General features: G+C 46.9%; 1 protein-coding gene across 1 annotated transcript; it reads right to left on the bottom strand.

Moving 5' to 3' along the window:
• Positions 1 to 3,375: 3,375 nt before the first annotated feature.
• Positions 3,376 to 24,987, bottom strand: LOC130284127 (serine protease 33-like). The gene is made up of 7 exons (XM_056534155.1): positions 24,916 to 24,987; positions 19,184 to 19,207; positions 18,924 to 19,083; positions 18,726 to 18,803; positions 16,419 to 16,681; positions 15,947 to 16,116; positions 3,376 to 3,830 (listed from the first exon to the last, which is right to left on the bottom strand). The coding sequence occupies exons 1-7, from the start codon at positions 24,965 to 24,967 to the stop codon at positions 3,471 to 3,473; spliced, it is 1,107 nt and encodes a 368-aa protein (XP_056390130.1). The 5' UTR covers positions 24,968 to 24,987; the 3' UTR covers positions 3,376 to 3,470.
• Positions 24,988 to 25,014: the final 27 nt, after the last annotated feature.

The following is a 25,014-nucleotide window of genomic DNA, read 5'->3' as shown; positions in this document are numbered from 1 at the left end:
GTGTCGCCCATTGCTTGGAGGCAATTAAATAATTACTTAAAAATGTTCTGTTCACTTTTGTTCCAGTAAGGTATTAAAGGGTTCATCCCAAAATATGTCACTTACTAATATAGCACATACTCCTCCCCGCCATGCGATGACATAGTGCTGGTGAAAGTGCACTGAATATTTCACCCGTTCGTGAGAACATTTCACCTGTTGAGCTATAAGATTGATGCTATCATTAGGGACCACTGGTCTATCTTGTCAAAATCCTACCCACATATAGAAGAATTTCGCGGTCCGCCACTGATCTGCAACAAACGCTGTCAAAATGTCCATGTGGTGTCCTATACGTTGGGGAGACCACCCAACGTGTGGGAGACCGCATGAATAGACATAAGTCGCGAATCAGATGTGCTAACACACTATTACCCATAACATACCACTTTAAGCAGAAGGGACATACAGTGGCACAGCTGAAATATCAGATTATTGATGAGGTGATTCCCCCTAGAAGCGGTGGGGATATCAAAAAACTTTTACTTAGAAAGGAGGCTTTCTGGATCCATAGGTTGGGGACCCTGGAACCCCGGGTTTTAAACCAGGACTATGACATTGCTCAGTTATTATAAGTGATTACCTTGCCTCTAATTTTATATTTATATGTTTTTTCTCTTCTTCTTTTTACAGAGCTACCTGAGAAGGATTCAGGAAAATAAATATATATATATATATATATATATATATATATATATATATATATATGGCGATATTGTCTATTGTAGGAAGTCCATCCATATTATATTATGTTATGTTCTGTTACTTTAAAATGTTACTTTGATCTTTTGTTGATGGTTTGTTGCTGGGGAACCTTGATTGCTTTAATTAATTGTAATGCATAAATACTGTGTAACCGGGAGAGCTACCTCTATGCAGTTGAAAAAGACTTTACAGCCGGAACGTGTGCTGCGTTCACTGGCATGAATTAATTCATCAATAAAAATTATCAAGATTTGCATCAAGATACCGGTGTGCCGGGATCTACTTTCCCTTTGACTACACTGAACAGGGTGACACATTGCTGGAGGTGATTACAGGTTTTTATTTATGTGTTTACAAGGTGTTTTTTAAGCAGAAATAAAAACAGCAACAGCATCACAACAAGAAAGAGTTTACACCACAAAAGCAGCCCTGGTCTAAGCAGTAAACTTCTAAAATGATGATGATGATGACTAAAGGGAGGAGGAGAGGGATTATGTTCCGGAGGAAGCTCTGTGTAAATATTAAGAACACAAGAATGTTCACAAGGGACAGCTTTCCAGAACTGTAAGGCTAAGATTCCACTTGCTTTTTTTTTAGGAGTTTTGCCCCAAAAAACACCAAAATGGCCCCTATGGCGTCTTTTCATTGAAAAAACACTGCGGCCAAATGTTAGCTGTAAATCAATGAAAAAACGCTAAATTCTTTTTCCACTTTGCGTTTTTCAGTTTGGAGTTTTTATTTTTTTTATTTTATTTTTTTATCCTTTTGGCGTTTTTCACTCTTTTTTGGTGTTTTTCAGCTCCTTGGCGTTTTTTTCCTCCTCTCCTTCTAAAAATCATACCACTTCCAATTTTGCACCTACAGACCCATATAATGGCTTATTTTTTTGTGCCATCAATTGTACTTTGTAATTACGTCAGTCATTAAATAACAAAATCTACCACAAAACCCCCAAAAATATATTTGTGGGGTGAAATTGAAAAAAAAAAAAAAAAGCTATTTTTTAACTTTTTGGGGCTTCTGTTTCTACACAGTGCAATTTTTGATAAAAAATGACACCTTATCTTTATTTTGTAGGTCCATATGGTTACAAGGATACCCAATTCATAATGGTTTTATTTTATTTTACTACTTTAAAAAAATCCACATTCCCCAAAATTAGTATGTTTAAAATTGTCATCTTCTGACCCCTCTAACTTTTTTATTTTTCCACGTATGGGGCTATATGAGGGCTCCTTTCTTGCACCATGGTCTGTAATTTTTACCGATACCATTTTTCTTTGGATCATTATCTATTAGTTTTTTATGGTATATGAAATAACCAAAAATGCACAATTTTGGACTTTGGTAGTTTTTTACGTGTACGCCATCGACCGTGCGGTTTAGCTAACCTTACATTTTAATACTTTGGACATTTACGCATTTACGCAGTACCACAAATGATTGTTTTTATCTTATTACATTATTTTATTAAAAAAAATGGGAAAAGGAGGGCGATTTCAACTTTTAATAGGGAAGGTGTTAAATGGGCACTCTAATTAAACAAATGTTTGCTATTGAACTCCTTATGGTAAATAAAAAATCTTTCTAATGTACTTTGTTTAAAAAAAAAATTAGTTTTCTGTTTTATGTGTGTTTAAAAAAGCTGCCACTAGGTGTCTCCCTATGTGTCCAGAGCGCATTTCACCCCCCCCCCCCCCCCCCCCCCCCATCTTTTGCGCAGACTTTGGACTTCTGCTGGACTGGCAGAAGTCTAAAATCAGGAAATGCTGAGGGGTGTGTATCATAGCTCATCTAACATTGAACTGCTCTGGGCTGTGTGTAGCAGAGTGAGGGTGGAAGTTCTCCCCTCTGACTAAGAGCGCGTACAGCGCTTGAAACGCGTTACTTGTATCCTCCTTGTCCTATGGATTAAAGTTGATTTTACCTGCATTGAGCTGGATCCATTCTCCTTTGAAGTTCTCCCCTGTATGGCTTCAGATGATGTCACGCCTGTTGGGGAACGCCCCTTCTCACTCTGTGAATCTGACTGTGACTGAGCATAAAAAATACAGAGCAATATCAAGGTAGAAAACTAACAAATAATATAAATAATGGCCGGGGGTGGTTTATTACGAAGGGGCAATGATGTATCAAGTAAATGAGAGGTACACTTTAATTCACTTTTATTAATTCACTTTTAACTTTTTTTAATTTATATTATGCAATTTTCTGATTGCATATACTGATCAATGTGATCAGTGTTCTCAGCAGATCGCCGAGCAAACGAGGTGAGGACCCTCTCGTCGTCTGGTAAGCTGATAGGGACATCGCGATTTTGTCGTGATAGTCCCGATCAGCTATACGGAGCTGCCGGGATAGTTTCACTTTCATTTTAGATGCCACAATCAACTTTAATCGCAGCGTCTAAAGGGTTAATGTTGGGCATCGGCCCGATTGGCGGTGCCCGCCATTAGCCGTGGGTCCTGGCTGCCCGTAGCAATCGGGACCCACCGGGTTTAACCCATCCTCCGCAGGTGAGGTCGGTTTAAACCCGGTAAATGGGACCAGGGCGCACATGTACGCCCTTGATCATAAGTACCAGGGCTTGAGGGCGTACCTGTACGCCCTTTGTCCTGGACAGGTTAACCACTTACATTCAGATTTCCAAACAAATCAAAAGATTGGACCTTTCCATTGTAGACCTCCAGGATAGCTGAAGCTATTTACAGCTTCTCAGGTACTTCCTACAAAATGTCTAATGTCCTGAAGAGGATCATGAGAAGCACCATGTGTGCGGTCGCCATGTTAGACCTCGGTCCTGCCAGGTTGGAGATTCCATGAATGTTTTTGGATAAGGAGAAGCTTTGTGCGGTTGTTTGTGGTGTCTTTGTGCTGAATGTATTGACATCGATGGTTGTCGCGTTGATTTTCCTCCCAGAATTTGCAGGTAGATTGATGTTCTCCTGTATCCAGGCCGAGAAGCTGGAGACCTTGGTGTAGACGCCGGGTTCCCCTGGTCTGGCACAACCATCGCCCCAGCTTACAATCCCAGCAAGAAACCAGGAGCTGCCAATCTGACATGCCAAGGGACCCCCCGAATCCCCCTGGAGGAGAAAAGTGCCACAATTATGGCAGATCTAACATGGTCATCTCTCACACTGACAAATCACCAACTAGATCAATAATCCTAGTACAGTGAAGGAATAAATTATTTGGTGTCCTAAAAATGTTTTAGGTTTGTTCACTGGAAAGAAAGATTCTTCTATCATTTTAATGATCCCTTTATCTGAATAGTGAGAAACCGAATAACAACACAACAATCACATAAATTATGAGCATCTTTCTCAGAAAAATTAGTATTTGACCCCTATCAATAAGCAACATTTTTGGCTCCCATGTGTCTTTTATACAGGTACGGAGCTGACATTAGGAGCACTCTCTTAAAGGGGTACTCCACTGCCCCAGCGTCCGGAAAATTTTGTTTCGAATGCTGGGTGCAGTCAGCGAGAGCCGTGATGTCATGTACATGCCCCCTAGTGACGCCACGTCCCGCCCCCTCAATGCAAGTCTATGGGAGGGGGCGTGGCAGCTGCCATGCCCCCTCCCATGGACTTGCATTGAGGGGGCGGGACATGACATCACATGGGGGCATGGCGACCCCAGTAGCCCGCACCCAGCGTTCAGAGCAAAATGTTTTGGATGTTGGGGCAGCGGAGTACCCCTTTAAAGGGAACACTCCTCATTTCAGCTTGTTACCTGTATAAAAGACACCTCCACCATGACCAAGACCAAAGAACTGTCCAAGGATGTTAGGGAAAAGATTGTCGACCTACACAAGGCTGGAATGGGCTACAAGACCATCACCAAGCAGCTTGGGAAGAATTTTACTACAGTTGGTGCCATTATTGACAAATGGAAGAAACACAAAGTAATTGTCAATCTCCCTCGGTCGGGGGCTTCATGTAAGATCTCAGCTCATGGAGGATCAATGATCATGAGAACATCAAGGAATCAGTCCTGGAGGAGGATCAATGATCATGAGAACATCAAGGAATCAGCCCTGGAGGAGGATCAATGATCATGAGAACATTGAGGAATCAGTCCACAAGGAGGATCAATGATCATGAGAACATCAAGGAATAAGTCCAGGAGGAGGATCAATGATCAAGAGAACATCGAGGAATCAGTCCAGGAGGAGGATCACTGATCATGAGAACATTGAGGAATCAGTCCAGGAGGAGGATCAATGATCATGAGAACATCGAGGAATCAGTCCAGGAGGAGGATCAATGATCATGAGAACATCGAGGAATCAGTCCAGGAGGAGGATCAATGATCATGAGAACATCGAGGAATCAGTCAAGGAGGAGGATCAATGATCATGAGAACATCGAGGAATCAGTCCAGGAGGAGGATCAATGATCATAAGAACATCGAGGAATCAGTCCAGGAGGAGGATCAATGATCATGAGAACATCGAGGAATCAGTCCTGGAGGAGGATCAATGATCATGAGAACATCGAGGAATCAGTCCAGGAGGAGGATCAATGATCATGAGAACATTGAAGAATTAGTCCAGGAGGAGGATCAATGATCATGAGAACATCAAGGAATCAATCCAGGAGGAGGATCAATGATCATGGGAACATCAAGGAATCAGTCCAGGAGGAGGATCAATGATCATGGGAACATCAAGGAATCAGTCCAGGAGGAGGATCAATGATCAGGGGAGTGGTGAGGAATCAGTCCAGGAGGAGGATCAATGATCATGAGAACATTGAAGAATCAGTCCAGGAGGAGGATCAATGATCATGAGAACATTGAAGAATCAGTCCAGGAGGAGGATCAATGATCATGAGAACATCTAGGAATCAGTCCAGGAGGAGGATCAATGATCATGAGAACATTGAGGAATCAGTCCAGGAGGAGGATCAATGATCATGAGAACATCGAGGAATCAGTCCAGGAGGAGGATCAATGATCATGAGAACATCAAGGAATCAGCCCAGATCTACACGGGAAGATCTTTTTAATGATCTCGAGGCAGCTGGGACCATAGTCACCAAGAAAACAATTGGTTACACACTACGCAGTGAAGGACTGAAATCCTACAGTGTCCGCAAGGTCCCCTGCTTAAGAAATCACATGTACAGGCCCGTCTGAAGTTTTCCCATGAACATCTGAATAATTCAGAGGAGAACAGGGTGACAGTGTTCAGAAGAGACCAAAATCAAGTTCTTTGGTATTATCTCAACTCTCCGTGTTTGGAGAAGGAGGAACGGAACCTTTGACCTCAAGAACATCATCCCCACCGTCACACATGGAGGTGGAAACATTATGCTTTGGGGGGACAGGACAACTGCGAAGGAACGATGGATGGGGCCATGTACTGTCAAATATTGGCGAGAACCTCCTTTCCTTATCCAGGGCACTGACGGGTTGTGGATGCATATTCCAGCATAACAATGACCCAAAACACATAGCCAAGACAACAAAGGAGTGCCTCCAGAAGAAGCACATTATGGTCCTGCAGTGGCCTAGCTCATTTCCAGCCCTTACAGGGGTTCTCCCGTGGAAAACATTTTTTTTTAATCAACTGGTGCCAGAAAGTTAAACAGATTTGTAAATTACTTCTATCAAAAAATCTTTACACTTCCAGTACTTATTAGCAGCTGTATGCTACAGAGGAAATTCTTTTCTTTTTTAATTTCTTTTTTGTCTTGTCCACAGTGCTCTCTGCTGACACCTGATGCCCAAATCAGGAACTGTCCAGAGCAGGAGGAAATCCCCATAGCAAACCTATCCTGCTCTGGACAGTTCCTGACACGGACAGAGGTGTCAGCATAGAGCAGTGTGGACAAGACAAAAAAGAAATTTAAAAAGAAAAGAATTTCCTCTGTAGCATACAGCTGCTAAAAAGTACAGGAAGGGTAAAGCTTATTTTTTTATATAAGCAGTTTATTAAGTTTAAAGTAATATAAAAACATAGAAAGACAGAAGAATGGGGGAATAGAACAGCGCCCCCAGCCTTCAATAGTCACGTACAAATAGGGTTATATCCTGTATCTGCAAACTGTGAACAGTCAAGAAAGAATGCAGGAGGGAGTAACGGCTGTGACCTATTACAAAAGCAATAACCACTTACAGGTAGAAATGTGAAATTCACGGTGCGGGTGGAGAGGACATCCGGAGGTTACAGAGGCCGATGTATCCACCTATGGTCGTCACTGTCATCAAAGGTCAAAGAGTGCCGAGTGCCCAGTAGGGAGAGCAACGGGAGCAAGTAGGTGGGAGGAGGGTAAAGCTTTTTTAAGCTTTTTTTTTTTAAGTAATTTACAAATCTGTTTAACTTTCTGCACCAATTGATTTAAAAAAATAAAAATTCCACCGGAGTACCCCTTTAATCCCATAGACAAACTGAGGAGGGGCTCTCGGTTCCAGTTGTCAAACATCATCCTCAAATCCTTAATGACTGTGAAAGGATCTGCAGCGAGGAACAAGACCTGAGGAGACTAAAGGAGACCTCTGACCTCTGGGGTCATTAACAAGGGTTTAGTACAAGTACAAAGTCACAGGATTTGACAAGGGGACAAATACTTAAAATACAAATTGATTTGTATTTTATGTGTAAAGGGTTTTCTGTACTTTTGCCTCTCGATGTACAAATAAAGTGACGATTAAATTATAGACGGATCATTTATATGTCAGAGGGAAAACTTACAAACAAAATGAATGGGGGGGTGGGGGGGGGGGTACTTTTTCCTTCACTGTATATAATTATAAATGTACAGATGGTGTAAAGTAAGCAGCTTCTTATATATAGTGATATGGACCATGTTAATCTATCTATCTCATATCTATCTATCTATCTCATATCTATCTATCTCATATCTATCTATCTCATATCTATCTATCCCATATCTATCTATCTATCTATCTATCTCATATCTATCTATCTCATATCTATCTATCTCATATCTATCTATCTCATATCTATCTATCTCATATCTATCTATCCCATATCTATCTATCTAATATTTATCTATCTCATATCTATCTATCTATCTATCTATCTATCTATCTCATATCTATCTATCTATCTATCTATCTATCTTCCTATCTATCTCATATCTATCATATCTATCTATCTATCTCATATCTATCATATCTATCTATCTCATATCTATCTATCTATCTCATATCTATCTATCTCATATCTATCTATCTCATATCTATCTATCTATCTATCTCATATCTATCTATCTCATATCTATCTATCTATCTATCTATCTCATATCTATCATATCTATCTATCTATCTCATATCTATCTATCTCATATCTATCTATCTCATATCTATCTATCTATCTATCTATCTTGTATCTATCTCATATCTATCTCATATCTATCATATCTATCTATCTCATATCTATCTATCTCATATCTATCTATCTCATATCTATCTATCTATCTCGTATCTATCTATCTCATATCTATCATATCTATCTCATATTTATTTATCTATCTATCTCATATCTATCTCATATCTATATATCTCATATCTATCTCATATCTATCTCATATCTATCTATCTATCTATCTCATATCTATCTATCTCATATCTATCTATCTATATCTATCTCTATCTATCTATCTCACATCTATTTATCTATCTAGACAAAGAATAAGTCAGCCAGCACTTTAGTTGATACCAAACTATTATATGGACCTGGCCTACAGGTGCACGCTACTAGGCTAGATATACAGCAACAGAAGAATGCAGCAGCACACTGCCAGCACAAAGATATAGGTGAAACATGAATATGCAGATAAAACATGGAGACTATACAGCTATGGTGTAATAGATGCAAATGTGAAACTATGAGATAGTGAGGCACTTAGCTCGCAAATTTGTCTCCGCCGGCGGTCAAATAGCTTGGACCGTCCCACCGCGATAAGGTGGCCTCCTTGGGACGGACCCTACACTGTGAATATGCCTCTGTGTGAACAATTCAGTAAGCATGGCAGGATCTGGAACATCCAAGACACCTTATATACACCTGATAGAGGTCCAAGCTATGTGACCACCGGCGGAGACAAATTTGGGAGCTAAGTGCCTCACTATCTCATAGTTTCACATTTGCATCTATTACACCATAGCTGTATAGTCTCCATGTTTTATCTGCATGTTCATGTTTCACCTATATCCTTGTGCTGGCAGTGTGCTGCTGTATTCTTCTGTTGCTGTATATTTATCTATCTATCTATCTATCTATCTCATATCTATCTCATATCTTTCTATCTATCTATCTCATATCTATCTATCTGTGGTGTCCCGGCACCAGATTGCATCCGTTACTGTCACGATGCCGGCTGGCAGGTAGTGGACCCTCTGTGCCAGAGAGGGATTGGCGTGGACCGTGCTAGTGGACCGGTTCTAAGCCACTACTGGTTTTCACCAGAGCCCGCCGCAAAGCGGGATGGTCTTGCTGCGGCGGTAGTGACCAGGTCGTATCCACTAGCAACGGCTCACCTCTCTGGCTGCTGAAGATAGGCGCGGTACAAGGGAGTAGGCAGAAGCAAGGTCGGACGTAGCAGAAGGTCGGGGCAGGCAGCAAGGATCGTAGTCAGGGGCAACGGCAGAAGGTCTGGAAACACAGGCAAGGAACACACAAGGAACGCTTTCACTGGCACTAAGGCAACAAGATCCGGCAAGGGAGTGCAAGGGAAGTGAGGTAATATAGGGAAGTGCACAGGTGAAAACCCTAATTGGAACCACTGCGCCAATCAGCGGCGCAGTGGCCCTTTAAATCGCAGAGACCCGGCGCGCGCGCGCCCTAGGGAGCGGGGCCGCGCGCGCCGGGACAGAACAGACGGGGAGCGAGTCAGGTAGGGGAGCCGGGGTGCGCATCGCGAGCGGGCGCTACCCGCATCGCGAATCGCATCCCGGCTGGCAGCAGGATCGCAGCGCCCCGGGTCAGAGGACGTGACCGGAGCGCTGCAGCGGAGGGAGTGAAGCGAGCGCTCCGGGGAGGAGCGGGGACCCGGAGCGCTCGGCGTAACAGTACCCCCCCCCTTGGGTCTCCCCCTCTTCTTGGAGCCTGAGAACCTGAGGAGCAGACTTTTGTCAAGGATGTTGTCCTCAGGTTCCCAGGATCTCTCTTCAGGACCACAACCCTCCCAGTCTACTAAAAAAAAATTTTTCCCTCTGACCTTTTTGGCAGCCAAAATTTCCTTGACCGAGAAGACGTCCGAGGAGCCGGAAACAGGAGTGGGAGGAACAGATTTGGGAGAAAAACGGTTGAGGATGAGTGGTTTGAGAAGAGAGACGTGAAAGGCATTAGGGATACGAAGAGAAGGAGGAAGAAGAAGTTTATAAGAGACAGGATTAATTTGACACAAAATTTTGAAAGGACCAAGATAGCGTGGTCCCAACTTGTAGCTAGGGACACGGAAGCGGACATATTTAGCGGAGAGCCATACCTTGTCTCCAGGGGAAAAAACGGGGGGAGCTCTTCTTTTCTTATCCGCGAACCTCTTCATGCGTGAAGAAGCCTGTAAGAGAGAATTTTGGGTCTCTCTCCATATAATGGAAAGGTCACGAGAAATTTCATCCACAGCGGGCAGACCAGAGGGCAAGGGGGTAGGGAGGGGGGGAAGAGGGTGACGGCCGTACACCACGAAAAATGGGGATTTGGAGGAAGATTCAGAGACCCTGAAGTTATACGAAAATTCGGCCCATGGAAGGAGATCTGCCCAGTCATCCTGGCGGGAGGAAACAAAATGTCGCAAATAATCACCCAGGATCTGGTTAATTCTTTCTACTTGTCCATTGGACTGGGGATGATATGCAGAGGAAAAATTTAATTTAATCTTGAGTTGTTTACAGAGAGCCCTCCAGAATTTAGACACGAATTGGACCCCTCTATCCGAGACAATCTGCGTAGGCAACCCGTGAAGACGAAAAATGTGTACAAAAAATTGTTTAGCCAACTGAGGCGCAGAAGGAAGACCAGGAAGAGGGATGAAATGTGCCATTTTGGAGAATCGATCAACGACCACCCAAATAACGGTGTTGCCACGGGAAGGGGGTAAATCAGTAATAAAATCCATACCAATCAGAGACCAAGGCTGTTCGGGGACAGGCAGAGGATGAAGAAAACCAGCGGGCTTCTGGCGAGGAGTCTTATCCCGGGCACAGATAGTGCAGGCTCGCACAAAGTCCCCAACATCCGTCTCCAGAGTCGGCCACCAATAGAAGCGGGAGATGAGTTGCACAGATTTCTTGATGCCCGCATGACCTGCGAGATGGGAGGAGTGACCCCATTTGAGGATTCCGAGGCGTTGGCGTGGAGAAACAAAGGTCTTTCCTGGAGGAGTCTGCCTGATGGAGGCAGGAGAAGTGGAGATCAGGCAGTCAGGTGGAATGATGTGTTGCGGAGGGAGATCAACTTCTGAGGCATCCGAGGAACGAGAGAGAGCATCGGCCCTAATGTTCTTATCGGCAGGACGAAAGTGAATCTCAAAATTAAATCGGGCAAAGAACAGAGACCACCGGGCCTGGCGAGGATTCAGCCGTTGGGCCGACTGGAGGTAGGAGAGGTTCTTGTGGTCGGTGTAGATAATAACAGGAAATCTTGATCCCTCCAGCAGATGCCTCCATTCCTCAAGTGCTAATTTAATGGCTAGAAGCTCTCGATCCCCGATGGAGTAGTTCCTCTCCGCTGGAGAGAAGGTCCTAGAGAAAAAACCACAAGTGACAGCATGCCCGGAAGGATTTTTTTGTAGAAGAACAGCTCCAGCTCCTACTGAGGAGGCATCAACCTCCAATAGGAAGGGTTTGGAAGGGTCAGGTCTGGAGAGCACGGGAGCCGAAGAAAAGGCAGACTTGAGTCGTTTAAAGGAGTCTTCTGCTTGAGGAGGCCAGGACTTGGGATCAGCATTTTTCTTGGTTAAAGCCACGATAGGAGCCACAATGGTAGAAAAATGTGGAATAAATTGCCTGTAATAATTGGCGAACCCCAAAAAGCGTTGGATAGCACGGAGTCCGGAGGGGCGTGGCCAATTTAAGACGGCAGAGAGTTTGTCTGGATCCATCTGTAGTCCCTGGCCAGAGACCAAATATCCTAGAAAAGGAAGAGATTGGCATTCAAACAGACATTTCTCAATTTTGGCATAGAGTTGGTTGTCACGAAGTCTCTGAAAAACCATACGGACATGCTGGCGGTGTTCTTCTAGATTGGCAGAAAAAATTAGGATATCGTCCAGATATACCACAACACAGGAGTATAACAGATCACGAAAAATTTCATTGACAAAGTCTTGGAAGACGGCAGGGGCATTGCACAGTCCAAAGGGCATGACCAGATACTCAAAGTGTCCATCTCTGGTGTTAAATGCCGTTTTCCACTCGTCCCCCTCTCTGATGCGGATGAGGTTATAGGCGCCTCTTAAGTCCAATTTAGTGAAGATGTGGGCACCTTGGAGGCGATCAAAGAGTTCAGAGATGAGGGGTAAGGGGTAGCGGTTCTTAACCGTGATTTTATTAAGACCGCGGTAGTCAATGCAAGGACGTAGGGAGCCATCTTTTTTGGACACAAAGAAAAATCCGGCTCCGGCAGGAGAGGAGGATTTACGGATAAAGCCCTTTTTTAGATTCTCCTGGACGTATTCGGACATGGCAAGAGTCTCTGGGGCAGAGAGAGGATAAATTCTGCCCCGGGGTGGAGTAGTACCCGGGAGGAGGTCGATAGGGCAATCATAAGGCCTGTGAGGAGGTAGAGTCTCAGCTTGTTTTTTGCAGAAAACATCCGCGAAGTCCATATAGGCCTTAGGGAGACCGGTTACTGGAGGAACCACAGAGTTACGGCAAGGGTTACTGGGAACCGGTTTTAGACAGTTCTTGGAACAAGAGGACCCCCAACTCTTGATCTCCCCAGTGGACCAATCCAGGGTTGGGGAATGAAGTTGAAGCCAGGGAAGTCCAAGGAGAATCTCCGAGGTGCAATTGGGGAGGACCAAAAGTTCAATCCTCTCATGATGAGATCCGATGCTCATAAGAAGGGGCTCCGTGCGGAAACGTATGGTACAGTCCAATCTTTCATTATTTACACAATTGATGTAGAGGGGTCTGGCGAGACTGGTCACTGGGATGTTGAACCTGTTGACGAGAGAGGCCAAAATAAAATTTCCTGCAGATCCAGAGTCCAAGAAGGCCACTGTAGAGAAGGAGAAGGCAGAGGCAGACATCCGCACCGGCACAGTAAGACGTGGAGAAGCAGAGTAGACATCAAGGACTGTCTCACCTTTGTGCGGAGTCAGCGTACGTCTTTCCAGGCGAGGAGGACGGATAGGACAATCCCTCAGGAAGTGTTCGGTACTAGCACAGTACAGGCAGAGGTTCTCCATACGGCGTCGTGTCCTCTCTTGAGGTGTCAGGCGAGACCGGTCGACCTGCATAGCCTCCACGGCGGGAGGCACAGGAACAGATTGCAGGGGACCAGAGGAGAGAGGAGCCGAGGAGACGAAACGCCTCGTGCGAACAGAGTCCATATCTTGGCGGAGTTCCTGACGCCTTTCAGAAAAACGCATGTCAATGCGAGTGGCTAGGTGAATAAGTTCATGTAGATTAGCAGGAATTTCTCGTGCGGCCAGAACATCTTTAATGTTGCTGGATAGGCCTTTTTTGAAGGTCGCGCAGAGGGCCTCATTATTCCAGGACAATTCTGAAGCAAGTGTACGGAATTGTACGGCATACTCGCCAACGGAAGAATTACCCTGGACCAGGTTCAACAGGGCAGTCTCAGCAGAAGAGGCTCGGGCAGGTTCCTCAAAGACACTTCGGATTTCCGAGAAGAAGGAGTGTACAGAGGCAGTGACGGGGTCATTGCGGTCCCAGAGCGGTGTGGCCCATGACAGGGCTTTTCCGGACAGAAGACTGACTACGAAAGCCACCTTAGACCTTTCAGTGGGAAACAGGTCCGACATCATCTCCAGATGCAGGGAACATTGGGAAAGAAAGCCACGGCAAAACTTAGAGTCCCCATCAAATTTATCCGGCAAGGATAAGCGTATCCCAGGAGCGGCCACTCGCTGCGGAGGAGGTGCAGGAGCTGGCGGAGGAGATGACTGCTGAAGCTGTGGTAGCAACTGTTGTAGCATAACGGTCAGTTGAGACAGCTGTTGGCCTTGTTGCGCTATCTGTTGTGACTGCTGGGCGACCACCGTGGTGAGGTCAGCGACAACTGGCAGAGGAACTTCAGCGGGATCCATGGCCGGATCTACTGTCACGATGCCGGCTGGCAGGTAGTGGACCCTCTGTGCCAGAGAGGGATTGGCGTGGACCGTGCTAGTGGACCGGTTCTAAGCCACTACTGGTTTTCACCAGAGCCCGCCGCAAAGCGGGATGGTCTTGCTGCGGCGGTAGTGACCAGGTCGTATCCACTAGCAACGGCTCACCTCTCTGGCTGCTGAAGATAGGCGCGGTACAAGGGAGTAGGCAGAAGCAAGGTCGGACGTAGCAGAAGGTCGGGGCAGGCAGCAAGGATCGTAGTCAGGGGCAACGGCAGAAGGTCTGGAAACACAGGCAAGGAACACACAAGGAACGCTTTCACTGGCACTAAGGCAACAAGATCCGGCAAGGGAGTGCAAGGGAAGTGAGGTAATATAGGGAAGTGCACAGGTGAAAACCCTAATTGGAACCACTGCGCCAATCAGCGGCGCAGTGGCCCTTTAAATCGCAGAGACCCGGCGCGCGCGCGCCCTAGGGAGCGGGGCCGCGCGCGCCGGGACAGAACAGACGGGGAGCGAGTCAGGTAGGGGAGCCGGGGTGCGCATCGCGAGCGGGCGCTACCCGCATCGCGAATCGCATCCCGGCTGGCAGCAGGATCGCAGCGCCCCGGGTCAGAGGACGTGACCGGAGCGCTGCAGCGGAGGGAGTGAAGCGAGCGCTCCGGGGAGGAGCGGGGACCCGGAGCGCTCGGCGTAACAGTTACCTTGTTGTGAGGTCCCCAAAGTCAGAGTCTCTAGGTTTAGGTGGGGTCCTCATCCTTAGTTAGCCCCTTGTCACCCCTTTTGTAATTAAAATTATTTAAATATAATGTATATATTTATATAGTAAGTGTACTTACCTAGTTAGCGTCACAGGACCTGCGGGTCACGTGATGCGTTCCAAAGACACTATGGAGAAAGTCAGGTGTTTACCCATCAGGCTATGTAACGGTGAGTGACAGCTGACTTGGACCAATCCAGAACGTCCCTGCCCATATAAGGGAGCGGCGGCCATTAATCACTCTCTTGTTCCTGTGCTGCGTAGCAAGCAGCGTCGCTCTTTCCTCGTGGGCTGTTGACAGGGAAGGATCTGCGCTGCTGTCATCAGTGAGTTAGGCCCGAACCTTGAGGCGATGGCTGATCTTTACAAAACCGTGAGTGTATCGATCCCTAAGCACTCTGCAAGATCACCGGACCATATCTCACCCCTAAATCCGAAATTACCCTGAATTCTGAGATTATAATAAAAGTCAAGGTCTGCAACAACTGTCAGTCACTGAAGTGTATGGAGACTGTATTAATGAGACTGTTACTGTTCTTTGGATGTACCGCAAGTCTTTAAGTAAAGTTTATCCAAGTTCAAGTTCAGCTACCTTGTGGACCTTCAGTCATTATATGCATGCACATATCGTTACTGGGAAGGGCGGCGATAGGCCGGAGAATCATCTCAGCATACTAGCCCTCAGCCTGGCGTCACGAACTATAGGGTTAACCTTAACCCCTGATATACTGAAGCAATACCCTGACTACACTACCCCTACCCCAGAGGCTTACCACATATCTATCTCATATCTATCCTATCTTTCTCATATCTATCTATCTATCTATCTCATATTTATCTATCTATCTATCTATCTATCTCATATCTATCTATCTATCTATCTCATATCTATGTATCTATCTATCCCATATCTATCTATCTATCTCATATCTATCTCACATCTATCTATCTATCTCATATCTATCTATCTATCTATCTCACATCTATCTATCTATATCATATCTATCTATCTATCTCATATCTATCTCACATCTATATATCTATCTATCTATCTCATATCTATCTATCTATCTCACATCTATCTATCTATCTCATATCTATCTCATATCTATCTATCTATCTCATATCCATCTATCTATCTATCTCACATCTATCTATCATGTGTGCTCACCTGGCAGGCATCTTTCTTGCCCTCGCAGTATCCGGCACAGATCATATCTTCTTGTACGATGACAATAGAAGAATCAATGTTGTAGATGTCTCTGAACATTTGGTCACACGCGGAGGAGTTGATAAGAGGGAGATCCACCTCCTGCAGGATGTACGGGGCGGACAACTTCACTAGGAAGAAGAAACACACATCATCCTTCAAGTATTTACATCATTGCCTATTGAAGAGCTGCAATCTGCTACAATGTGGGAACCATACTGTAACGGTGTCTACAGGGAGCACAGACACCAACCATGGGGAGAGATGACTATTCTGGGGAGACTCCTTATTCAGTGAACACAATACACACCCCTCCACATATAACACTGGGCACCATCCCATCCCATTTACACCTGTATATTCTTCGGAGTGACTCTTTGGTGCTCGAACCTCTTCTCCTATAGTCAATGAGTTGATGGGTTGAATAACTCACCACCTTCTGCGATGTCCCCCCATCCGGTCAGCCAGCACATCATTCCATCGGGGAACACCTGGTTGGGCGAGGGGAGGCAGATTGGCCAGATGTAGTTGTTGAAGGTCACAGGACTCTCTAGTTCTAGTAAGGCCAGATCTCCGCTGGTCCCATCTCCGTTGTATATTGGGTGGATGATGACTGTCTTTACCGGCACAATAACCCCTGAGGTACTGGTGCCTGTAAGGTTGAGCACTCCCAACATCACATATAATTCTCCATTCCTAGAAATCACAATGATAAGAAAGAAGAAGACCGTTATTACTTATTGTAGCACCAACACAGTCTACAGTGGAGTACAATTGACAGGCACGGTTAGTAAATTCAAAATCTTCTGCAAACCACAATACATTGCATGGTCAGTGGGGGGTCTGAGATATGGGTCCCCAATGATTCTGAGAATAAAGGGCAACTGCCTGAGAATAAGAAGTCCATTCAGGATCAGAGGGAGTCCCAGGAGTTGGAGCCCACTAACCATGAAGCGATGGCATAACCAAGATGGTAAATCTCCTTCAAGGACTGAGATGGATGATGACAAGACGCACTACAAAGAATATGTTCAAGATATGACCGACCAGTCTGACTGAAGAAGAACATTCTAGAGAACAGGTGCAGCACAGAAGAAGCTTAGAAGGATTTCTAGGTCCTAGGCAGAAGGGAAGAACAGTGCAGAGGTTCATGGAAACGAATTGAAGGACATTCAGTGGCGAAATTAACTAAGGTCACAAATTGTATCATGTAGGGAAGGAAAGAGTGAGCCCTGAGCTTATCCCAGACCCATTTTACTGCTTACATACATAGTCACCCTAAATAGTTGCTCTACGACTTGGAGACAGTCCATATTCTAACTAAAGTTCAGGGCATCATGATCAAAATAATAAACAAAACTGTACGAGGTCGGGAACACAAGTCAGGATACAAAAGGTAAACAACTGTAACACAGACAGGGAACAGGTATGATTATATGAACGAGGCGGGATAACTAGGAAATATATAACGGCGAGAATAACCAGGAGTGAAGGGGATGAAAAGGCAAAATAAAGTCAGAATAAGGTAAAAGCTAAACAGGACAGGTGAATAGAGGACATGACTAAAACAATAATACCTGTGTGCACAGACGGGAGCAAAGTGAAATAAAACCGCAGCAAGCCACAAAGGCTGGAGAGCCAAGAAATGCAACCCACTCCGCTGCTGACAAACTCCACTGCTGACTAACTCCACTGCTGACCAATTCCACTGCTGACTAACTCCACTGCTGACTAACTCCACTGCTGACCAATTCCACTGTTGACTAACTCCACTGCTGACTGACTCCACTGGTAACTCCACTGCTGACTAATTCCACTGCTGACTAACTCCACTGCTGACTGACTCCACTGCTGACTGACTCCACTGGTAACTCCATTGCTGACTAACTCCACTGCTGACTGACTCCACTGGTAACTCCACTGCTGACTAACTCCACTGCTGAATAACTCCACTGCCGACTAGCTCCACTGCCGACTAACTCCACTGCTGACTTACTCCACTGGTTACTCCACTGCTGACTAACTCCACTGCCGACTAACTCCACTGGTAACTCCACTGCTGACTAACTCCACTGCTAACTAATTCTACAGCTGATGAACTCCACTGGTAACTCCACTGCTGACTAATTCTACAGCTGATGAACTCCACTGGTAACTCCACTGCTGACTAATTCTACAGCTGATGAACTCCACTGGTAACTCCACTGCTGACTAATTCTACAGCTGATGAACTCCACTGGTAACTCCACTGCTGACTAACCCCACTGCTGACTAGCTCCACTGCTGACTAACTTCACTGCCGACTAACTCCACTGGTAACTCTACTGCTGACTAACTCCACTGCTGACTAACTCCACTGTTGACTGCACAAGGACTGTAACTCTTACCTGACCAGGGAGCAGAATTCACAGACTGGTCAGGTGCGCTCATTACAGATGTATTATATGATGTGGCATCTAATATATGAATTATCAACAATCCCATAGCTGGACAGAAGAAACCGGACATTGTTAGGAAAGTCCATCTAACGTTATAAGAAAGGCGAATGCCTTGAAGCTTTATACATATATTACATATAACTAACGCAGTAAAATGTCTTTATTTCTTTATTATGAAGTCGAGAATGGTCCCAATATTGTGAAGAAATCGACCAATGGTCCCAATAATGTACGGAGATCCTCTATATAACCACTGAGGACCATTGGAGGTGAAGACTATGTGATGTTCCGGATCTACTCACGTCAGTCTTCTATGTCTTCTGTGTGTGGAGCGTCTGTGGTCAACGCTGCTCCCCCTGCGTCTCCTTCTTCTCTCTGAACTGAAAAGACATAAGAGTGTGTGTAGTGTCCGGCTCAGCTCTGCTACATGTGTCGATGAAATGCAACCACCAGTGTCTGGATCCTTTACATTGGGATCATAGGGACAATGATCTCCTCACCTCATACAATGTGCAGCGGTGACCACCCAGCTTGTTGAGATGAGGGACCCTCCACACAGATGGGAGCGTTCATAGATGATGCTGATCTGCCATGGCCACTTCCCTGAGACAGAGTTCTTACCACCCACAACGCGCTGGGAGAAGGTCGGCCGACCACACGCTACCGGGAGAAGAAGGAACATGAGGTCAAAAAGGGTCAGATGTTCAAGGGGAAAGTCAGTAAAATGGCCGCCTTACTAAGTATAGGATTGGTTGGGTACCTGTGGCTGTCCTCTTCACAAGACCTGTAAAAAAAGAGATATAAATTGTTACTTACATTGTGAGGAGTTGGGCAATGAACAGGTGGGCACTATGACCCCTTGAGGAGCAAGGACATAGACAGGTGGGCACTATGACCCCTAGAATGGCTCCCCCTGGTACACAGTCACTTTGGTATAGGCAAACCAAGGAATCTGGTCTGACCAAGGATTATACCTTCCATTTCTCGGGCTCTATTTGCTCTGATATAAGAGTTATAAGGTCATTACCTCCCCCATGCTTTACACTGCAGCTCAACCTGTTCAGATTTTCTGCTGCATATAAGCAAAAGCCAAGCAGGACGTTGGTGCATGGGGAAATAATTCCGATTATGGAAAGGAAAGAAGATTATAAACTACAAGGAACTAAACCCTGTCACGATTCGGCAGGCTGGAGGTGGATCCTCTGTGTCAGAGAGGGTTTGGCGTGGACCGTGTCGGTGGACCGGTTCTAAGTAGCTACTGGTTTTCACCAGAGCCCGCCGCAAAGCGGGATGGTCTTGCAGCGGCGGTAGCAACCAGGTCGTATCCACCGGCAACGGCTCAACCTCTCTGACTGCTGAGATAGGCATGGTACAAGGGATAAGGCAAGAGCAAGGTCGGACGTAGCAGAAGGTCAGGGCAGGCAGCAAGGATCGTAGTCAGGGGCAACGGCAGGAGGTCTGGAACACAGGCTAGGAACACTCAAGGAAAGGCTTTCTCTGGCACAATGGCAACAAGATCCGGCGAGGGAGTGCAGGGGAAGTGAGGTATAAGTAGGGAGTGCACAGGTGCAAGCTAATTAGGAAGATTGGGCCAGGCACCATCATTGGTGCACTGGCCCTTTAAATCTCAGAGAGCTGGCGCGCGCGCGCCCTAGAGAGCGGAGCCGCGCGCGCCAGCACATGACAGCAGGGGACCGGGACGGGTAAGTGACTTGGGATGCGATTCGCGAGCGGGCGCGTCCCGCTGTGTGAATCGCATCCCCGACGGCCATGTCAGTGCAGCGCTCCCGGTCAGCGGGACTGACCGGGGCGCTGCAGGGAGAGAGACGCCGTGAGCGCTCCGGGGAGGAGCGGGGACCCGGAGCGCTCGGCGTAACAGTACCCCCCCCCCCCTTGGGTCTCCCCCTCTTTTTGGGACCTGAAAATTCTTTAATCCGGATGACGTCTGAGGACCCGGAGACCGGAGTGGCTTCCTCTAGGTATTTAACTTCAAAGGGTCCAAGGTAACGTTGTCGCAGATAAAAACTGGGGACACGGAAGCGGATATACTTGGCGGAGAGCCACGCAAAAACAGGAGGAGCTCTTCTCTTTTTTCCGGCAAGCTTCTTCACCCGGGATGAGGCTAGTATGAGGAATTTTAGAGTCTTTTTCCAGACGGTGGCGAAGCCCCGGGAAACCTCATCAACAGCCGGGCACACAAGAAGGCGTGGGGGTGGGGAGGGAGGGAAGAGGGTCAAGCTTGGCACGGGGCAGAGTGTTAACAGGACGGGGGCTGTGAGGAGGAGACACAGCATAGTCCAGATAGGCCTTGGGGAGACCAGGTAAAGGGGGAGACACAGAGGTTTGACTGACGGGACTGGGAGCAGACGTGAGGCATTTTCTGTGGCAAGAAGCACCCCAGCTCATGATCTCCCCGGTGGTCCAGACAAGGGTAGAGGAGTGGCGTTGGAGCCATGGCAGACCGAGGAGGAGTTCAGAGGAGCATTTGGGCAAAACAAAAAGTTCCATGCTCAAGAGCAGGGGTTCTGTGCGGTAACGCACAGTGCAGTATAGAAGTAAATCTTTCTTTCTGCGGCGAGTCCTCTCTTCAGGGGTCAGGCGAGACCGATCCACTTGCATAGCCTCCTCGGCGGGAGGCACAGGGGTGGATTGCAAAGGATACTGTGAGAGAGGTGCTCCGAGCGGTGTGGCACATGGCAGGGCCTTCCCAGGCAGGAGACCACGGCAGAGTCTAGAGTCCCCATCAAATTTGTCCGGCAGGGACAAGCAGGGGTTAGGAGCGGCCGGTCGCTGCGGAGGAGTTGCAGGAGCCGGCGGAGGAGATGGTTGTTGCTGTTGCAGCTGCTGTGTCTGAGACTGAAGTTGCTGTGTCACGGTGGTCAAGTATGCCAGCTGGTGATTTCGTTGGGTGATCATTAGGGATTGCTGGGCAATCACCGTGGAAATGTCGGCAAGACTTGACAGCGGCACCTCAGCGGAATCCGTCGCCGGATCTACTGTCACGATTCGGCAGGCTGGAGGTGGATCCTCTGTGTCAGAGAGGGTTTGGCGTGGACCGTGTCGGTGGACCGGTTCTAAGTTGCTACTGGTTTTCACCAGAGCCCGCCGCAAAGCGGGATGGTCTTGCAGCGGCGGTAGCAACCAGGTCGTATCCACCGGCAACGGCTCAACCTCTCTGACTGCTGAGATAGGCATGGTACAAGGGATAAGGCAAGAGCAAGGTCGGACGTAGCAGAAGGTCAGGGCAGGCAGCAAGGATCGTAGTCAGGGGCAACGGCAGGAGGTCTGGAACACAGGCTAGGAACACTCAAGGAAAGGCTTTCTCTGGCACAAGGGCAACAAGATCCGGCGAGGGAGTGCAGGGGAAGTGAGGTATAAGTAGGGAGTGCACAGGTGCAAGCTAATTAGGAAGATTGGGCCAGGCACCATCATTGGTGCACTGGCCCTTTAAATCTCAGAGAGCTGGCGCGCGCGCCCTAGAGAGCGGAGCCGCGCGCGCCAGCACATGACAGCAGGGGACCGGGACGGGTAAGTGACTTGGGATGCGATTCGCGAGCGGGCGCGTCCCGCTGTGCGAATCGCATCCCCGACGGCCATGTCAGTGCAGCGCTCCCGGTCAGCGGGACTGACCGGGGCGCTGCAGGGAGAGAGACGCCGTGAGTGCTCCGGGGAGGAGCGGGGACCCGGAGCGCTCGGCGTAACAAACCCCAAGTGGAAAAAGAGGTTATCAGGAAACTGTGGCATATAGACTAGGGGAGGAGCCTACATATTCAGAGGAGGAGTCTTTTACATGGAGAGGAGGAGACTCTAAATGGGGAGGAGTCTTAATGTAGAAGGGAGGAGCCTCAATATGAATTTAAGGAGCCTCAATATGGAGCAAAGGAGCCTCAATATGGAGGAGAGGAGCCTCAGTATGGAGTGAGAAGTCTCAATATGGAGGAGGAGCCTCAGTATGGAGTGAAGAGTCTCAATATGGAGGTGAGGAGCCTCAGTATGGAGTGAGGAGTCTCAATATGGAGGAGAGGAGCCTCAGTAGGGAGTGAGGAATCTCAATATGGAGGAGAGGAGCCTCAGTATGGAGTGAAGAGTCTCAATATAGAGGAGGAGCCTCAGTATGGAGTGAGGAGTCTCAATATAGAGGAGAGGAGCCTCGGTATGGAGTGAGGAGTCTCAATATGGAGGAGAGGAGCCTCAGTATGGAGTGAAGAGTCTCAATATAGAGGAGGAGCCTCAGTATGGAGTGAGGAGTCTCAATATGGAGGAGATGCTTAGGAAAATGGGTGAAAGAACACAGGGGGCGCTCCCTGATGAGGTATATCCACCGGTATGTACCCTACACCCCACCCAGGTGATATACCAACCTTGGAAGTAGCTGCACTGGACTGTGCCGCGCTTGAGAGGGTGGAGATACTTGAGTTTACTGGCTGCTGCACTCTTACCGGTATTGGGCCACCTGGGTGGTGTCCGATAAAGGACAATGGAAATAAAGTAATAAAAAAAAGGTTCGGCGAGGCGCTGCTCAATGTTCAGTCGATAAAGAAGGACTCGAGTGGCACAGGACAATAAATACTTTATTTGTGTAGCAGGGACAATGCGTTTCAGAATCCACTGAGGCCTTCCTCAGATCAACTTACAATTGCCAGTTGTAGTGATTGCTATGTGCTGGGTTGCTGGAGAGGAGTCCTGTTATGTTTCCATGCCGTCTCGGTCCGACGGACCGAGACGGCATGGAAACACAACAGGACTCCTCTCCAGCAATCCAGCGCATAGCAAGCACTACAACTGGGAACTGTAAGTGGACCTGAGGAAGGCATCAGTGGATGTCGAAACGCGTTGTCCCTGCTACACCAATAACGTTTTTATCGTCCTGTGCCACTCGAGTCCTTCTTTATCGACTGAACACTGAGTAGCGCCTTGCCGAACCGTTTTTTTCTTATTTTATTTCCAATATGGAGGAGAGGAGCCTCATTATGGTGGGAGAAACCTTAATATGGTAAAGGGAATCTCAATATGGAGGGCAGAGTCCCAATATGGAGGGGAGAAGCATCAATATGAAAGTGTGAGTCACAGTAGGGAGAAATGTCAATATAGTGGAGAGGAGCCTCAATATGGCGGGAGGGGCCTTGGTATGGACTGAGGAGCCTCAATATGGCGGGAGGGGCCTTGGTATGGACTGAGGAGCCTCAATATGGCGGGAGGGGCCTTGGTATGGACTGAGGAGCCTCAAAATGGAGATGGTAATCTCAATATGGATGGAGGAGCACAATGTTTGCTTTAGGGACAACGTCATAACATTCATCATAATCTCCCCATTGTAAATTCATCTGGATATGTTGAATTCTAAACAGCAAATCCCGGCAGACCATTGCTTTATCCTTCAGGTCAACATTTCCTGACAGAACAATGGCCGGCAGCCGCTCACCACCATCACAATGGCCGTTATGTCATTTGCATGGGGACATCTGCCCTATTCTCCAGACTTGTCATACATGACGGCTTCTTACTGAAAAGACTGGAGACAAGAGACAATGACGCTACAGCGAGCGTGGAGAATGTTCTCCCTCTGGATAATAAGCCTCGGCCTCTGTATTGTTCTATAGGACAAGAGATCCGTAAATAGAATCTTTTATGGAGTCACAGATAGATCCAAAATAGCCACAAATCAGAGGAAAAACAAACACGAGCATCTCCATAATGATGGAGATAAGATGGGAATGTGTTCTGAGAAGTCAACATCCGGGCCAGAGGTGGAGGATCCACTGCAGATGGAGCAGGATGGTCCTCGGACTCCACAGTTACTGAATTATGTGGTTTGTTGCCTCCTATGACCAGATAATACCCACAATTTAGGCAAAATAGGGCGGCAATGACGGATACAAGTAAACAGTTATATCACCATCAATCACATATTTGTGCCTAAACGTAGAAGCAGAATACATCCCTAAGATCTTACGATCTACAAGTAATAGAGGTCCAGACAATGTTATTGGGTTTGGCCGACCATCTTATGTGTATGGGGGTTGTCCAACATAGCAGAGTGCAGGGGAGAGAAGTATAAGCCACCAGAAGAGATGTCTTCCACTAACTTTCTGGCCTCTCCCCATTCTGAAGACGGCAGATATTGTATGTGTATGGAGAGCCTTACATTGGGTTCACATGGACACCACAGTCTAATGGGTTTACACCCCTCCTGCACCAGACAAGTGTCCTCATGGTCACGGATCTGTCTGAGCTCTGTATTTAGGAGGAAGAATTGTCTTGTTTTACTTGAGTAGAAGACTTTTCCTCCAGCTTTATTCTTCCACATAATGGGACGTCCCTACGATGACCAATGATAACTGTGATTGGAAGGTAAAGGTGATAGGATCTCGATGGATCAGTAGGGCCATCTATAGGTCACAGTTATTACTTATCCATCCAATGTTCTTGGCCAGAGGGTCACAAATCATCTCCAATCTGTTAGATTACACATATCTGATGATGTCCACTCACCTATGACCAGGACAGACATCAGTAAGTGAAGCGTCAGCCGTCCGGACTTCATCTCATCCAGAAATAAGAGCAAAATACCAAAGATGAGGGGAGAAATGA

The sequence above is a fragment of the Hyla sarda genome, chromosome 8 (assembly GCF_029499605.1).
Source record: "Hyla sarda isolate aHylSar1 chromosome 8, aHylSar1.hap1, whole genome shotgun sequence".
In the NCBI taxonomy this organism is placed as follows: Eukaryota; Metazoa; Chordata; class Amphibia; order Anura; family Hylidae; genus Hyla; species Hyla sarda.
The sequence above is the reverse complement of the archived record's forward strand: the minus strand, read 5'-3'. Positions and strand labels throughout refer to the sequence as shown.

Bases quoted from the DNA above. Each gene is read 5' to 3' on its own strand.
- LOC130284127 (XM_056534155.1), bottom strand. From the start codon at position 24,967: ATGAAGTCCGGACGGCTGACGCTTCACTTACTGATGTCTGTCCTGGTC. The intron at 19,208-24,915 runs GTGAGTGGACAT...CTTTTTTTACAG, and splicing joins GATGTCTGTCCTGGTCATAG to GTCTTGTGAAGAGGACAGCC. The intron at 16,682-18,725 runs GTGAGTAGATCC...TGTGATTTCTAG, and splicing joins AGAAGACATAGAAGACTGAC to GAATGGAGAATTATATGTGA.